Genomic DNA, 11,731 nt, shown 5'->3' on the forward strand with positions numbered 1-11,731 from the left:
GTCTTGGAGTACTATTTTGGGTACTTATTCTTGTGGTAGTATCACCGCGTCTCACATACATTGGCGTGCATTGGAAAAGGAGCATCTGGGAGGGTTTTTGGACATCTGGGGTTTACACCAAACACGATCCACAAAATGGACGTGGCTTGTTTAAGTATATAATGTTTTTTATTCTTGTTTGGCTACTGGTGAGGGATCGCGTGCCGCCCGTTTGTATCATAGATAGACAGAAGGCTAGACAAGAAACTGCCTATAGTGCAGTAATAAATGCTTCAACACATCCTCTTGAGTCTGTACACTAACTTATTACGCACGTTGGTAAATCGTTTGTTGTGTTCATGTGATGTTGCTAGCACAATGGGTTAGTAGTGTGTCAATCCTTGTGGCGTTTGTTTGGCTCCCCTCCTGTGCACCTGCTATTGAGGCTATCACCAAACGTGTTTGGAAGTCGCTATCCTACGTAATTTTTCTTTGTCCTTTGTGTACTCTCTTTGAAGGTGGCTTTGGTAAATGTTTTGTTTCTTGCAACGTATGTGAATTCGGTAATCTTACATCACTCAATCAACATTATCACGATCTCTTGTATCAATTATTGCTGACCACGATGCTATCTACCAAGCATCACATCCTTTATTGGGTGGTGTCTTTCTTGACACTCCCTCTAGCCGCTCTCCGAAAGATTCTCACCGATCGTGGACTCGTATCTGATATCATAGATGATCTTGAGTATCCCCTAGTCGGTCTGGTATTTTATTTCCTTTCGCGCTGGGCAATGACACTACTTGAAGAGGCCAAACAGAGAGCCGAGCAGGAGGTGAAATTCAGCGGCCTTGTCACTCCAGTTCAGCCAGAAGAGCCAGAGAAAGAGCTCATTGCAGAGACAGCCGAAAACGCCAACATCAAAGCCAACGGCAACGGCAACGGCAACAGCAACAACCGTGGCAAAAACGCAAGGAAGAGATTCGCACGAGGTCAGAACAAGGCTCGTGGGCAGAATAGGAACAGCTCGAACCAGAATGGTAACAATTCAAACCAGAACAAGAACAACTCGAATCAGAACAAGAACAGCTCAAACCAGAATGGAAATGCGAGATCTCACAGGAATAGAACACCGAAACCACCGGTACAGCTGGACCTGAACAAAATCTCTAAGAAAAGACTTCTTCGAAAGACCCCTGTCACTTGGGATGAATCGATCAGGCGAGCTGTGAGCTACTTTGCTCACCATTGCCTGGAGGAACTTTACTTTCTCAGCCTGATACTTCTGTTCACTCGTGCGAAGCTACCCGGACTTGAAGAGAGTCCGGGAGGGGACTACGGTCAGATGGCGGCACGAGTCTTGATTACCTTCATGACTCTAGGTACTCTAGAACCGTTGAGATGTTCTGTAAGTCTCTACTATCCCCTACAACTATCACGTCGTATGCCTGCTGATACACTTTCTTCTTTATTGCAGCGATGGGATATCGAGGCTTGCGGTCTTGGAATGTTTACCTACTGTTGTGTGTTATGCGACGAAGGCCCAGGTCCATGGGCATCTGTAGAAATGGGAGCCATGGGTCTCTGTGTGATGGGAGCATTGATCGAATGTCTGCTTTGGATCAAGGTCGGCCACTTTGTTTGTTGGCCTGCGTTGTGGTTGACAAGCGACGATATCAGCGTACCCGACATGCTCATCCGTATTTCAGCACTTTCACCACTGATTGACATCGTTGAGACTGTAAGTTCGAAAGGCACCTCGGAGGACGGACGGCTGATATTAGAATAACCAGGCCACCTATGCCATTGTCTCCTGCACCTCGCCTGCATGGGTTGAGAGAAGACTGGAGCTTACGCAGAGACCTCTTTAGTACACGCGGTACTCCCACAAGCTATTCGTCGCGACGACCTATCTTATTTTCCCCTACATCACGGGTCTTCTACTGCAGGCACTTTCAGATGTAGGAAAACACGGTACCTGGAGCGATACGGAGGGGTTCGGTCAGGGAGCACATTCAGTAAAGTACGGGACAGATCTTGGTTAGAGTGTGTGTCGGCCTCCAAGTTCCGGGGTGGAAGAAACAAACAGCGTAGGGTTATATTCTAAAATGACATAAATCAAGCGACTTGTTTCGTTTCTTAAGTTGACTGTCCAGTGTTCCGATCTATTGCGGAGGTATAATGCAAGTTGACTTGTATCCTCACATGTGTAGTCTATAAGCCGACCAAGAGTATGTACATGCGCTTATTCAAGGCAAGTATCCGTACTTAGTAGACATTGCCATGCTATCGGTGTTTCGGGACCTTTCTGTTGTCCCTTAGCCTTTTGCTACAGATTTATGTGCATAGACTGCGACAATAAGCTATCTTTGGCCAAAGTGACACAAAACGCCGTGGGATAATCGAAAGTAGAAATAAGTCTCGGATGATAAGCTTGAAGAAAAACCAATTGACTGGTAATGAAACTAAATCTGTTACAAGTGAATGTTGTACTGCTGAGTAGCGGCCGCGTTCAGCTTGACTGCATAAGTACGAAAAGGGGTACATGAGCTGAGAGTAGGACACTGCCCATTTTGTTTCCTGAAATAAGTCGCTACAACATAATGATTCTTCATTACTAATTTCATTGTCGTTATCAGTACTGAGTATTATTATCTTGCTGACTTTGGTTTCATCTTTGATGTGGTGTAATCTGCCGTTAGGCTTTGATGTATCGACTTCATTTCGCATGAAGGGGGCAGTGCGGTGATGGACTGTCATAAGCTTCAAGCCGTATCTTGGCCTAAACCTGGTGCGAGATGTTGTTTGACCGCGGAGATGGACATCATGAATCGTTTTGGCAGAAGCAAATGAGCCCAACGTCGACTCTAACCGGATGCCACGGGGCGAGATACGTCGAATATCATATCATGACCAGCAACGAAAAAGCAATTTAGAGTCGAGTGGCACGAGTATTATCATGTATGCTCAAACAGCCGATCCCATATAGGAAGGAAGGATAGAAAGCTCGAGGCGCAGATGCAGGCGCATTGATGTTTGTGGTCACCGAGAGTCGGGTCACCGTTGGTCTAATGAAGCTGAGGCTGGATCATGGATGTCCCCCCACACCTTGGCATGGCCAATCAATGCGGAAGACCTTATCAGACAACAGACAGACCCTGTGTGAGGCTGGCCGCAAGTGGTTTCGTCATGTCTGACTCAATATTGGTCGTATTCTCTCTTTTCTTTTTGTGTAAAGATGTGAATGAGAGGTTGAGAGTTGCTGGATGAATGAAACTGAGAGTGAGAGAAATAGAATGACTGATCAAATGTTGGCGAATACATGAGTCGTCGAATATCATAAACACTATTGTATCAAACTGGTCCTCGAAGAAGATGGGCGTTTGGTTGATTGGAGCAATACCAAAGCCCCATGAGATCTACACAATCATGTAAGCTTTCAGAGGCATCCGGCCCAAAGGAAACATGAAGTATCTAGGGTATGTGCAGGTCTTATCAGTACCATAATCTGGGGTTATCATGACAGACAATGCAGCATTACAGAAGCCTTTCTTGGCCATTTGTCTTGACTTTTACCTGAAGCCTTTTGGGATAATGAAGCGAGATAATAGCGGATATCTGCAGAGCAAGATTTGATTTGATCTGTACTCCAGGAGCTGTTCCTGCATACCGGGGGCTCGGGATCGTGTTCAGGACTAGCAGAACTAGGGATAGTAGATACTACCCATAAGCAGACGACAACTTTATATGGCGTGTCATGAGTGAAACTGGATTGAGAAAGAAGCAGCGCGCGCAAGTTGGATTCCTCGTCTCGTCGTGCGGGCGACGACGGTTTATGAGTGAAGTTTCGTGTGAGAGGGAGTGAGAGAGTGAAAGTGGCGATTCTTAGTTGAGGTTACCGCAAATCGACAAGCGCCTGGCCACTGTTAGTCCGGGGCACCCCCACTAAGGACTTGACAGAATAGCAATGGCCTTTGCGACGAGTAGCTAAGTGTGAGTTATTATATCACCCAGCCCAAGTTCTATCTAGTACAATTGCCTCGCTGCAAAAAAAAACGTCACGATGGTACCAGGGTCTCTACACTGGACCCCTTCTTCGCGTCTCGACTTGACTTGACCTGCCTTATCTCCAGACTCCCTCACCCTCACCCTACTCTCTAAAACAATCAGCCTCCAGGGGGTGTTTCTTAGGGATCATATACTCCATCAGCCAAGCTCATTAGGCCCTCTCACAGCAAAGTACTGGCCAACTGTAGGAGTATTCTCGTCAGGGATCTCTTATCTCTGTACCCCCCAGTCTCACACTTGACACTGCCTGTTCAGCCGCCTGAACCGGAATCGCGCCCTTTTCCACCAAAATCTCAGTGACAAGACCAGACAAGCCTCTTACTTCTCGCACTCACATTCGCAATTGGGACCTCTCTCAACACCAAAAGAATCTGGGACCCAATCGCATCGAGTCGCACCCCCTGCGGATTTCTTATCTCTTGCTCTCTCTCTATTTGACCTGTCTCTCCCTTTCTCTTTCCGCCGACTCTGCCCAGCATGTCACCCTCACGTCGTGCAACCTCACCAGTCTCGACCTTGACCTCCCTGTCGCTCTGTAATCCTTCAACTCTGGCATTTCTATTTCTATATCACTCCTCCCAAGCCAGAAATCACGTCGCGGCCATGGGAGGCGACGGTGACGCCAGAGGAGCAACCAACCTCAAGTATAACGGTACAGGAGCCATAGGTGCAAATCCGCTCGATATGAATGTCAATGACTGGTACGAGGTAAGTCAACTCTGCTCTGTTCTGCGACCACCAACCCACTACCATCCTCTGTTTTGGTCTTGATCTTCATCTGTTCTTCTCTTCAGAATCTCTTCTTCTATTCACAGTTTTTCTCTCATCAATAGAGAGCGACTGTGAGTGAGAAATAGTAAGACCAGACCAGACAGAGAGACTCCCCAGTGGGGCCCCAGTATCTTTGAACGCCCGCAAGCTGACCTTTTGCGCCCGCAACAACACAGGCTGGAGATATCGCGTGGATGCTCTCAGCCACTGCTCTAGTATTATTAATGATTCCTGGCGTCGGGTAAGTCCTTTTGCGCTCTTATTCGCTGTTTTATTACCTCATACTAACTATTTCCCCTTGTAGCTTCTTCTATTCAGGCCTCGCCCGTCGCAAATCGGCTCTATCGCTGATATGGCTCTCTGTAATGAGCGCTGCAGTAACAACCTTTCAATGGTTCTTCTGGGGCTTCTCACTTACATTTTCTCATACGGCAGGTCCCTTCATCGGTGACCTAGCCAACTTTGGCTTCCGCGATGTCTTGGCTCGTCCTTCGGTGGGCTCGGCGCATCTCCCGGACATGATGTTTGCCGTGTATCAGGGCATGTTCTCTGCCCTGACCGTAGCTCTCGCTACTGGAGCCGTCGCCGAGCGTGGCCGAATGCTCCCCTGCATCATCTTCATCTTCGTGTGGGCCACTATTGTCTACGACCCCATCGCATGTTGGACTTGGAACCCTAATGGCTGGTCCAACAAGATGGGCGGCCTGGACTTTGCCGGAGGTACCCCGGTGCACATTGCTTCGGGAAGCGCTGCTCTGGCCTACTCCATGATGCTGGGCAAGCGCAGTGGTCACGGAACCCATGAGCTCAACTACCGCCCACACAATGCTACCCATATCGTGACTGGAACCGTCTTCCTCTGGGTCGGGTGGTTTGGCTTCAATGCTGGCTCTGCCCTCTCAGCTAACCTTCGGGGTGTTATGGCAGCTGTCGTAACTAACCTAGCTGCTTGTGTCGGTGGAATCACCTGGTGTCTTTTGGACTACCGCCTCGAGAGGAAGTTCTCCACTGTTGGGTTCTGCTCTGGTGTTGTTGCTGGTCTTGTCTGCATTACCCCTGGTTCCGGTATGTTCACGATGGCTTTCCTTCTGACATAATGTTCTAACAAAACTTAGGCTATGTCCCTCCTTGGGCCGCTGTTATCTTCGGTGTTCTTGGCGCTGCCGGTTCGAACTACGCTACCAAGGTCAAGTTTCTTCTCGGAATCGACGATGCCCTCGATATTTTCGCTGTCCACGGTGTCGGCGGTCTCATCGGCAATATTTGCACCGCCTTCTTCGCCAGTCCGACCATCGCTGCTCTCGACGGTTACTCTCGTATCAAGGGTGGATGGGTTGAGCATCACTGGGCACAGATGGGCTATCAGCTTGCTGACTCTATCTGCGGCGGCTTGTACTCTTTCACCGTCACATGCCTTATCCTTTTCCTCATGAACCTTATTCCCGGACTGCGCCTGCGTGTCGACGGTGAGGCTGAGCTTCAAGGTATCGACGATGCCGAGATTGGAGAGTTCGCATACGACTATGTTGAGCTCACGCGAGAAGTTGTCAGCGACATGGATAACGAGTCTGGAAGCCGATACTCAGCTGATCCTACGGCGTTTCAACACTACGAGAAGAACCATATTCCCATGATCGATGCTCGCATGTTTGGTGGCCAGCCCGCCCATGCTCCTGTAGCATTCCCCCAGTGAGGTTATAACTTGGGAGACTTCACACAACGAAAGAGGACGGCTTGATACTTGACACAACAGCAGTGTGAAAGCAACTTGTCGAGTCAATTTACACGCATCTAACGGCGCCATGATTTGGGATTATTGAGTTTTAGATACCCTGGTTCTTCAACCATTTTTAGTAGGATTTTTTTATTGACTGTATAGTATGGAGTTTATTCATCATGTAAATTGGAGATACAAATAACAAAAATAAAAGTTAGTATCAAATAAATAAACACAACATCAAGATTCACCACGTTTGTTCCAGGATATTCACGCCCATAAGGAAACCTTTAATCTTTTAGCGGGTCTCTTACCCAATTTAGTGTTGAAGCCTGGAAGCTTATAGTGATTTATGCATGACGGGAGCCAATCAAAAACAATCTTGAACCTTCAATCAGCAATCAAGGTCTTGGTTGCAGCGTGAACAATGAACAGTGAATAGTATCTTTTTAACATCCAAAGTCGACAATCCGATTGCTTATTATACACCTTTTTTTTGCTCCTCACGTAACTTTTACTTCTCGCTTTAGGCATCCATGGGCATCTTCTTGGTTACAAAGGCAGCTCTGTCCCGCGATTCTTTACGCATCACCGCCATCTATCCTTAACAACAACACACACACACTTCATGATGGCCTCACTAGAGGAAAAGGAGGCGTGGTTCAAACAACTCCAGACACCTGACAGTGACGATGAGTTTGATACAGAAGAGGAACAAGAAAGGGTACGATGTCGCAGATTTTTTGCCTCTAAATCGAAACCAAAATCACAACCAACTCTTAAATCTCAAGCAAAAGAGTCCCTTGTGCTGGATGTCACTCATGATGAACCTCAACACTCAAGAGTGACACCTAGGAGAGTCGCCTCGGCCCCGACACCAGCACCCGCCCAAGGGTCAACGATTATCAAGGGAACGCCAATGACAGCTATGGGCCAGAAGAGTAGACCCGGTACACTCTTGAATCAGCATGGTGATGGGGCTATTCTGGTTGATGATACACCTATCCCCGACACTGCTCGCCCAATGCAGAGGATTCTACCCAGGAGCGGTTCTTCGCCCCTCCTTGCCTGCCTGAGAAGTCTCGGCCAAGCGGTCGTTGAGTCTCCTTCACCAAGCTTGACAACGAAGAAAAGGAAGCGCGAGTCTTTACCCAAGTTCCGGCCAGAGAGTGAGCAAATCCTGAAAGGTATTACTTTCTTCTACGTTCCTGATGATGACATCGCGCCGGTTCGGAGGTTGCGCATCACAAGGGCACGAGAGTTTGGTGCAACGTGGGTGCGAGCGCCGCACCTTGCAACTCACATTGTGGTGGAGAAGCATATCAAGTTCCACGAGCTGGAGGGCATTTTGAAGAAAATCAACAGGACTCTTCCACCCAAAGTAGTCAACGATGAATTTCTCATCGACTGTGTTCGGTTCAAGACCCTTCTTCAACCTAATCAAAAACAGTACTACCTTATAGGCCAACCCGTGACCACCGAAAATGACTCTTCAGTTGTCCCACGCAGCCCTTTGGAGTCGGTTCACTCATTACCGCTCAAACCGCTTGTGAAAAACCAGAGGCGATGGGATCATGTACCTCTTCAAGGTACTCCAGAGAGGAGCGAACAATCACCTCATCCGAGTCAGATACCCGAGACTCCTGTTCCTACAGATTCGCAGCCAGTAATACTCGACCTTCAAGACACGGCTTCGTCTCGTCCCGGAAGTAATGGAAGTAGTGCGTTTCATTCCCGAAATACTTCCCTGTCAGCTTTACAAGACGCCGATGGTGCTAAGCAACTTCAAAAAGAAGACAACCAGAAAGACGAGCTGTCTGAATACATCAAGATAATGGCCGAGTATAAGGACCTCCCATTAGATGCAGATGATGAAGACGCTCAAACTGTCACATATATGGGAGACATGGAACCAGAAGAACAATGTCTTTCAGGCTCAGAAGACGAGCTTGCTAGGGCGCGTAAACCGAAAAGGAAAATGAGATCAAGCGGCAAATATATCGCATTTGAGGATCGGTTTTCATGCAACTCAGCTGGGGCAAAGGACGCTAAAGCGGGGAATCCTAATGCCCGCACAATCGAGGTCCTGCAAAAGATGTCTGATTATTACAGCCGCATCGACGACCATTGGCGAACAACTGCATACAGAAAAGCCATCAGCACTCTGAAGCGCCAAGAGACCAAGATCACATCTGCCGAAGAGGCGCAACGGTTACCCAGCGTGGGAACCCGCCTGGCGCAAAAGATTGAGGAGATTGTCACGACCGATAGGCTACAGCGACTTGAGTACGCCCAAAAGGAACCAATGGACGAGGCACTCCAACTATTTCTGGGTATTTACGGTGTGGGAAACAGCCAGGCTCAACAGTGGCTGGCACAAGGATTCCGAACATTGGAAGACCTGAAAGCCAAGGCTAAACTCTCACCAAACCAGTCGTTAGGCATCGAGCACTACGCCGATCTTAACACCAGAATCCCTCGAAGTGAGGTAGAAGCTCTGGGTCTTGTTGTAAAGAGAAGCGCCCAGCATATTGATCCAGAGGTGGAGCTCATTATCGGGGGCAGCTACCGAAGAGGAGCAGAAACATCTGGTGACATTGACTTGATCATCACAAAGTCAAATACCGAGTCTTCAGCTGATCTGCGGCCTTTCCTCGACAGTCTTGTTCAGCGCCTTGAGACAGAAGGGTTCCTTGTGGCACGACTAGCATCATCTCGGTCTGACAGTGACGGAAGTAAGTGGCATGGCTGCTGCGTGCTCCCCGAGATCAGTGGCTTTAGCGACGATGACTACAAACCCGTTTGGCGGCGCATCGATTTCTTGCTTGTGCCCGAGTCCGAAAGGGGTGCCGCCCTGCTATACTTCACCGGCAACGACATTTTCAACCGCAGTATGCGCCTGTTGGCTTCCAAAAAAGGAATGAGACTGAACCAGCGCGGTCTATACAAGGATGTCATGCGTGGTCCGCAGAGAGTAAAGGTCACAGAGGGAGAGCTGGTGGAGGGACGAGACGAACGAAGAATCTTTGATATTCTTGGTGTTAAATGGAGGGAACCCCATGAAAGATGGTGCTGATGAACCAAGGTTCTGGTGGTGGTAGTCTTTGTATAGCAGAGCCTCACGGTAACAATTTTGGTATACCGAGGTCAAAGTGGAGAGCTCTCTCGGGAAGAGATCAAGGGACATGGATAGCGTGGAGTTTGGCATTTACTATCGGAGAGATATGGATACTTGGAGATGGATCCATTTGCATAAGGGTTGGATCGTTGAAGCTTTAGAAATGCTATAGATTTTGGAAATAATATATACGTACCCTCTTAAATCTTTCATTCCACGTGAATGTGACTTAAGTGATATTTCCCCAGATCTTGGCTAATCTTCAATCGGTTCACATGTGAAATTCCTTGCGCTGACTCTTCCCCAGATATCGACGTCCTTCAGTGGATGGGAATTATGATGTGCCCTGCGTCATAGGTAACTAGGCCCTGTAGTCCGTTCTCATAGTGGGGACATGCCGCCCTTCTCCGCAATGGACACAAGCCGAGCCAGTTCAAACATCCGAGGCTCAGATCTAGCCCAGGTGACTTTGATCCATGCGAATAAGTCAGAGTACTCTGGGGGCGCCTCGACTCGCATTCAAAACCTATGAATCTACAAACTTTATCGATACTTTCCAGCCCTTAATCCATGCTCCAATACGACTCTTCCACGCCTTAAATCCGACCTCCAGAACCAGGCGACGACCCTCGATGCCTTGAGAGTACAGCGCTTTGCGACATCCATCGACTCCTGACCCTACGACCGCCCCGACTATCTACGTTCCTTTCGCCGAGGTCTAAAAGACAACATGGCCATGCCATCTTCGCTGGAGGTGTTGAAGGTACTTCCTCGTTGTCTCGCGACACGCGACCGAGTTTGCGCTGACTGGTTCTGGGTAGAACACGCTTGAGGAGATTGTCAAGAACCCGCAATACCATGATCTATTATCGCTGGTTAAGACGGCGCGCAATGGTATCATTTACGGAACCAAAGTGCGGTTTCCCCACGCACTGGTGTAAGTCATTAAGAACCCTGTTCGTATCCAAATCATCGCTAATCTCGTTGTCAACAGGATGGTCTTCCTCTTCCGCTCCGGAACGTAAGCTCAACCTCCTCCCTGCGCAACCTACCGACGTCGAGCTAACATGTGACGAACTTAGATTCCGCGAAAAGGTCAAGCTAGTCCTTCGAGCGACAAGACATCATGCGACAAACTTGGCGCGCTTCGCTACCATTTATAAGCTGACAATGTTGGCGCTCAAATACTTTGGCGCAGAGCCTGGAAAGGAGGGTACGTCATTGTCGCCAGAAGTCGTTGTTCGGAACGAGTATCAGATTCTGACTATATACACAGGTACATACGACTCCTTCGTAGGCGGTCTTGTCGGCGGTTACTTTGTCTTTGGCGGTCGATCGAAGCGCACGGGAAAGATCTCATCAGTCAACCAGCAGATCGTCATCTACGTCTTTGCGCGCGTAGTGCTCGCCCTCGCACGCATCGCCGTCAAGCCCGGAGCTGGCTTACCAGTCGTGTCGTCTGAGCCTCTCCACAGCACCATCAACCATTACGCCTGGCCAGCCTTCGCCTCTCTGTCGTGGGCCATGGTCATGCTAATCTTCCGCTACCATCCTGAGGATCTACAGTCGAGCTTGAGAGGCAGTATGACATATATCTACAAGGACTGCAACGAATTCGACTCGCTTCGAACTCTGCTCTGGGTGAACAAATAGATAAGAGACGGGTATATATAACTTGCATGTAAACTGGTGGTTGAATTGTGTTTGGCGTTGAGGCGTGAGATGCTTTGGATATTAGCATTCGTGGCTTTGGGTGTGGCAGTCGTCATACGGCCTTTGTTCATAAGTATCATGAGAAGACTTGAGGATATATGGTAGCCAATATGATGGAAGCAAACTTGTACTACTTTACGGGCAAGGGGTGTTTCTGGCATGATTATAGGATGGATGGTGTATCATGGTGCCCAGGTTAGGTGATACTGAACTTTGTCAGTATGTAAACAGCAGAATATTATATTTTCGGTCGTCTGCTACGAATACCTAATGGAGGTAGTTAAAGATTGAAAGACAAGCAAATGCATAGAGTCTGTAGAATACTCAATTACCAAGTCAGTTTAAGTCATGATAGATTGAATCCA

At 48.4% G+C, this 11,731-nt stretch overlaps 4 protein-coding genes across 4 annotated transcripts; all 4 read left to right on the plus strand.

Annotated features, from left to right (window-relative positions):
* Nucleotides 1–357: 357 nt before the first annotated feature.
* On the plus strand, nt 358–2,024 carry FPSE_06417 (uncharacterized protein; the record flags this gene model as incomplete). Its single annotated transcript, XM_009259535.1, has 4 exons — nt 358–361; nt 666–1,387; nt 1,457–1,720; nt 1,851–2,024. 4 exons carry the CDS (start codon nt 358–360, stop codon nt 2,022–2,024), a joined length of 1,164 nt encoding a protein of 387 aa, XP_009257810.1.
* A 2,500-nt stretch (nt 2,025–4,524) lies between these two features.
* FPSE_06416 (uncharacterized protein) lies at nt 4,525–6,511 on the plus strand (the record flags this gene model as incomplete). Its single annotated transcript, XM_009259534.1, has 4 exons — nt 4,525–4,755; nt 4,995–5,059; nt 5,189–5,883; nt 5,934–6,511. The coding sequence occupies 4 exons, from the start codon at nt 4,525–4,527 to the stop codon at nt 6,509–6,511; spliced, it is 1,569 nt and encodes a 522-aa protein (XP_009257809.1).
* A 655-nt stretch (nt 6,512–7,166) lies between these two features.
* Nucleotides 7,167–9,611, plus strand: FPSE_06415 (uncharacterized protein; the record flags this gene model as incomplete). Its single annotated transcript, XM_009259533.1, has 1 exon — nt 7,167–9,611. One exon carries the CDS (start codon nt 7,167–7,169, stop codon nt 9,609–9,611), a length of 2,445 nt encoding a protein of 814 aa, XP_009257808.1.
* A 772-nt stretch (nt 9,612–10,383) lies between these two features.
* Nucleotides 10,384–11,306, plus strand: FPSE_06414 (uncharacterized protein; the record flags this gene model as incomplete). Its single annotated transcript, XM_009259532.1, has 5 exons — nt 10,384–10,416; nt 10,475–10,590; nt 10,648–10,674; nt 10,736–10,866; nt 10,930–11,306. 5 exons carry the CDS (start codon nt 10,384–10,386, stop codon nt 11,304–11,306), a joined length of 684 nt encoding a protein of 227 aa, XP_009257807.1.
* Between the last annotated feature and the right edge of the window lie 425 nt (nt 11,307–11,731).

The sequence above is a fragment of the Fusarium pseudograminearum genome, chromosome 1 (genome assembly GCF_000303195.2).
Source record: "Fusarium pseudograminearum CS3096 chromosome 1, whole genome shotgun sequence".
NCBI classification, from domain to species: domain Eukaryota; kingdom Fungi; phylum Ascomycota; class Sordariomycetes; order Hypocreales; family Nectriaceae; genus Fusarium; species Fusarium pseudograminearum.